The sequence below is a fragment of the Astatotilapia calliptera genome, chromosome 19, assembly GCF_900246225.1.
Source record: "Astatotilapia calliptera chromosome 19, fAstCal1.2, whole genome shotgun sequence".
Lineage (NCBI taxonomy): Eukaryota > Metazoa > Chordata > Actinopteri > Cichliformes > Cichlidae > Astatotilapia > Astatotilapia calliptera.
The window spans coordinates 30,657,618-30,662,658 of record NC_039320.1 but is presented as its reverse complement, the minus strand read 5'-3'; the positions used below and the strand labels follow the sequence as shown (position 1 = coordinate 30,662,658).

The window sequence follows — 5,041 nt, the reverse complement described above, 5'->3', positions numbered from 1 at the left end:
AAGAGCGCAAATGTTAAGGCACTGTAAAAAATAAATAAATAAAATAATAATAATAATTTTTTCTACAATGTATATGGAGAGAGAGAGAGAGAGAGAGAGAGAGAAGGACTTCAACACTCTGCAGATAGCGTTCATACCTTCTCTTTGCTCGGTGTCTCTTTGCTCCTCTGTTTCAGCTTACACTGACACTTTGATCCAGATCTGCTGAGCGGGCCAAACGTTTCTGGACTGTTGTTGCTGTTGGTTTGTCAATGATAATAAACGTACCAAGTTTTAAAAAAATGAAGGAAATAGCTGCAGTTGATTGTTGGCGGTTGTTTTCTCCACGGTTTCCATTTAAAATGATCGACCTGACCTCTCTAACCTGTCCTGTTCTGGGGTTGTTTTTTTTTAACTCATTGCCCAAAAGATGTTTTAAACAAACCCCAAATCGTCAGCGGGACATAAAAGAGCCACAGTTCAGATGTGATAACAATAAAATCATCTTTCATTTCATTTACTTTCACATAAAGGCTTTTATATGTGGAGGCCTGCAGCAGCTTTTCTCCCTGACGTTTTGGAAGCTAAAAACAAAAAACGTTCGTTTTCTTCGCGCTATATTTCACAGCCTGTTTACAAGCTCTTTTCAGTCTGTGGTTCTGCCGCCGAGCGCAGAATGAAAGCGCACACTGTTTAAATGAGCGCACATTTATCTGTCCTTTATACGTTTCTCTTATTTTTGCCAAAGACAAAAGAACAGTAATAATAATGATAGAATTACAACATTTAATATCCATGAAAATATCACATATAGAGAACATCACGATATATTCACACATGTCAGTCAGTTCAGAGGGCGTCTCATCCCTGTGTGTGGAACGTTACAAAAGCAGCTTAAATTAAATTTAAATAATGAACACAGTCAATAATAAAATGTAGATATATATACAACTGTGCAACATGGCAACACCACACCACCACAATGTCTCGGGGTCCACATCGATTTCCACGGGACAAGCCGATGAGGCCGTGTTAGGTCCGCTCTGTTATCAGCTGTCCGAGTCCACCTCGCTCTTACTCTCTTCGGGTTTCTCCGCGGACGTTTTAGTGGATTTGTTCCATTTCTGAGAGTTCTCTGATTCTTCCGATGAAGACCTTTTCTGCCTCCTCCACTTCGCACGTCTGTTTTTGAACCACACCTGCGTGACAGAGAGAGAGCACACTTTGAACGTGTCTGTGTGGCGACTGATGCTGAGCACGACCACAGCTCAGCCCCTTATTCTTAATCTATTGTTTTCAATGGATTATTATAACTATCACGATGGTGATGATGATGATGATGATGATGATGATTATTGTTTTGTTGTTGTTGTTATTGTTTTGTTTTTGCTTTGAAGCAGTGTTACTTGCTGCACATTGTAGATAAGCATCGACTTTGTTTTCAGAATCAGGGCAGAAGATAAACTGTTGCAAACAGAAACATTTAATAAAATTGAATTAAATTACATTTCTGTTCAATATTATACAACCTATAACATAGTGATTTTTGTGAATTTTGTTGAAGCAACAAAAAAGATAATAATAATAATAATAATAATAATAATAATAATAATAATAATAATAATAATAATAATAATAATAATAATAAAGGTGAGCAAACTTTAATTATTATTATTATTATTATTATTCAATAATAATAATAACATTGTGAGCGCGTGTCAGCCGGGTTTTAGAACTCACTGCACGTGAGTGTGTTTATGAGTGGAGTGAAAGCTTTGAAAGAAGATAGCTTTTAAAAATAAAAGCGCTGACCTCGACCTTCTCCTCGCGGAGGTGGACCTTGCGGGCAAGTTGTTCGCGAGTGCCGACGTCCGGATACTTAGTTTCTTGGAAGAGGCCCTCCAGAGCCTCGAGCTGCTCGTCCGTGAAGATGGTGCGGTGCCTTCGCTTCCTGCGGCAGTGCAGCTGGTTGAGGAGCTGCAGCTCGGTCCGAGACAGGCTGCTCATGTTCATGTAGGACATCATCTGGTGGGGCACCGGAGAGATCAGCACCGAGCCCGGGCTGTCATAGCCTGCATGACGGACAGACAGCACACATCATGGCTGGGTGGAAACCCTATATATACACTCAATTATTTGGCGTATTAAAATCACTCCGTTTTTTACTACAAAACAAAACAAAACAAAACAAAACAAAACAAAACAAAACAAAACAAAACAAAACAAAACAAAACAAAACAAATAAAATAAAATAAAATAAAATACATTAAATGAACTGTGGAAGAGGCTGTTTTATGCATGACAGAATGTGTGGAAACACCAAAACAGATCCCAGCGATGGAAAAGCTCAGCTCCAGTCTTTCCTGTATTCAAAGTTAAGCTCGCGCACGTGCCTGAGCGCTTCTGCTTCCTGTGTATGAATCCAGAACAGCTCGGTGATATTCGTCCTGATTGCGAAACAGCAGCGACAGTAATGTCTCACAAAAAGACTTCACACGTGAACATTTGCGAGTTTTTACAAAGCTTTGAAATGCAGCATGGAGTCTGAAATAATTTTACAAACGCGTATTTCAGGCGTGTTTACACTGAATCTTAATTGTAAGATAGTGCTCGCAAGCGATGAAATATTACGCATGATTGTAATTAATTTGTATTAATAACGAATAATTACTTCACGGTGGAATTACGCGCGTTGACCTAGAGGCTGATGGGCCCTCTGGCCTGGAAGCTACTTCGCTCCACAGATGCTTTCTCTGAGAAATACAGAGTGTGAGGGGGAAAAAAAAGTTCCCGTGACGGATCCTTCACTGCGTAGGTCTTAGCTGAGTCTGTGACACTCTGTGACTGGCCGTGTTACCTGTGGGGATGCAGGGGCACTGCTGCGGGCTGAGGCCGGGCACGGAGCCGCAACACGGGGGCCCTGCCGCGGCGCCCTGGACGTGCAGCTGGCTGTAGTAGTAGCCATTATATCCGATCCTGCTCCCGCTCACGGGCTGCACCGGGGGGGCCACGGGCCCGCACGTGGCTGAATACAGTCCGTTGTAGTCGGCGTAGAGAGAGTCCGTCAGGCCGGCGGACAGCACCACCGGGCCGCTCCGGTGCAGCAGCAGCGGCTCCTTACAGCTCGGCCGCGCGGACAGGATGCTGTCGATGCTGAACATCCCGGCGGGCATCACACCGGTGTGCGGCGGGAAGTCTCCGAAAAGTGGGAACCAGCTGTGAGCGTCCTGGACTGACGGGATTCCGTGCTCCGGGAGAACGTAAGCTACAACTGCGTCATCGCGGCTCCGGGACTCGTGTGTGCTCTCTCTCTCTGCTGGAGAATACGGACAGGAGGTTTGGGGGAACCGCCTGAGTCCGGGGCTGTTCTTATACACTGCTGACGTCACAGCAACAAGTCTCCTTGCGCTCGTCTTGCTGCGTGAACGCGCCACGGAGCTGTGTATTGAATTAATTCAATTAAGATAATCCAGAGTGTTTGCAGACTTTTAGAAACGTGTCACTGGGCCGCGGGGGCTCTTCCTACAGAGTAATCCGATTATCGCGGTGTCAGCGAGACTTTGTGCAGGACATCACAGCAGCGTTTACAGGCTGCTTCAACGTGCCCCTCAGCACAGATCAAAGTCCTCATAAAACCAGTGCACCGGTCTCCGTGAGCTGTGCCCATCACTCTGGACACTCTGACATCATTACTGACTCAAAGCAAGAAAGTCGCTAAAGCTCGAGCAGTGAGCAGACATGACGGTTATTTTGTTGCTCATTAATATCTATCACTAATGGCCCATTTAGGACTACTTAACAACAAAGAAACCATTAGATTAACAATCTGTGCGCATGAGTGCGGTGAAAGTGTGACCGGGGCTTTACCTGTTACCTCCTCTGCCTTCCTGCATGACTAAATGAAAATGTCACCCTGAAACACGCTGTATTAAAGCTGGGGGTCATCTCATTATCCACCCTCGCTGTTCCGTGGGGAGGAAGTCAGCGCTTTCCTCCATAGTTGTCTTTCTTTCCCCCTGACCGGGCGAAGGTAACGGCCCATTATCGCTTCCATTCAGTGAAGGAAAGGGGAACTTATTAAGTATTTACATGGCTAATCAACATAGACTTAGCGGTCGGGAAACGGGCGCTGGCTGCTGCAGTGGAACGTGGATTCCAGCTCAGACCTTAATGGGACGATGATTGCATTTAACACTCTGCAGGATGTTCGCACATGCTGCTGTCAGGCGGCCAGATAAGCCTGAGCTGTGAAGATACGGAGGTGATTAGCACTGTGTGGCCGCACAGTTTACACACAAGCTCTGTTCTAAGTTTACACTCCTCTTACCTGCAGACCATCCATCAAATTGTTTTTACAGCATTTTAAAAAATGTGGATGAAATACCCCTGTACATGTCAGCCTGTTTCGGAAAACGAAGACACTGCACCTTTTTTTTTAAAGAAACGTTTATTTTTAACATTTTTGCAATTGTTTGAAATATCGGGTGAAATAAAAAAATCTTTCTTTCTTTTTTCTTTTCTTTTCTTAATTTTAGAGCAATTGAATTTAAGACGATTGATTTATTATCTCTAACCTTCTACTACGAAATTTCCCTGAAAGAGATATTCCGTTGAAACCTCTGTACAGTAACACTGGGATAAGCACGATGGCTTTTCTGTAAGGTAAAAACAAGTCGCGTGAAGAGTAGAAAAGGGCAAATAAAATGCGTTGATCCTTCAGCGTCATTTTAGACACTGTTTGTGATCACAGATGCATTTTCCTTTCTTTTGTCACGTTGTGTTTGGGCGCTTTTCCGGGGCCGTGTGTGTCTCTCTTCTTTGCTTTGACAGTTTTGCAAAAATCGTGAAAGCTAAGCGCGCTGCTGCCAGCCCTCAGTAGGCTTGTGCCGGCGAGGCTAGGCTGACTCCTGCCGTTCAGCCGCAGCCTGACCTTTAAACTACAACCTGCTGCTCTGAGGACGCTGTTTTACAGATAAGTGCACGGCAGCACTCTGAGCCAACAACCCCAAAACTGCATCTTATGTTATAAAAAAAAATGCGCCTTTTATCCAGAATGAAGCTC

At 44.3% G+C, this 5,041-nt stretch overlaps 1 protein-coding gene across 1 annotated transcript; it reads right to left on the bottom strand.

The window, feature by feature from the left end:
• Positions 1 to 748: 748 nt before the first annotated feature.
• Positions 749 to 3,302, bottom strand: gsc (goosecoid). Its single transcript, XM_026151963.1, has 3 exons — positions 2,837 to 3,302; positions 1,792 to 2,051; positions 749 to 1,178 (listed from the first exon to the last, which is right to left on the bottom strand). Exons 1-3 carry the CDS (start codon positions 3,150 to 3,152, stop codon positions 1,029 to 1,031), a joined length of 726 nt encoding a protein of 241 aa, XP_026007748.1. The 5' UTR covers positions 3,153 to 3,302; the 3' UTR covers positions 749 to 1,028.
• Between the last annotated feature and the right edge of the window lie 1,739 nt (positions 3,303 to 5,041).

What these genes read in the sequence shown, in the direction of transcription:
- gsc (XM_026151963.1), bottom strand. Translation starts at nt 3,152, where the DNA reads ATGCCCGCCGGGATGTTCAGCATCGACAGCATCCTGTCCGCGCGGCCG. An exon ending in GTGCCCCTGCATCCCCACAG is followed by an intron (nt 2,052 to 2,836) that starts GTAACACGGCCA and finishes TCCGTCATGCAG; the next exon opens with GCTATGACAGCCCGGGCTCG. An exon ending in TCCGCGAGGAGAAGGTCGAG is followed by an intron (nt 1,179 to 1,791) that starts GTCAGCGCTTTT and finishes TCTGTCACGCAG; the next exon opens with GTGTGGTTCAAAAACAGACG.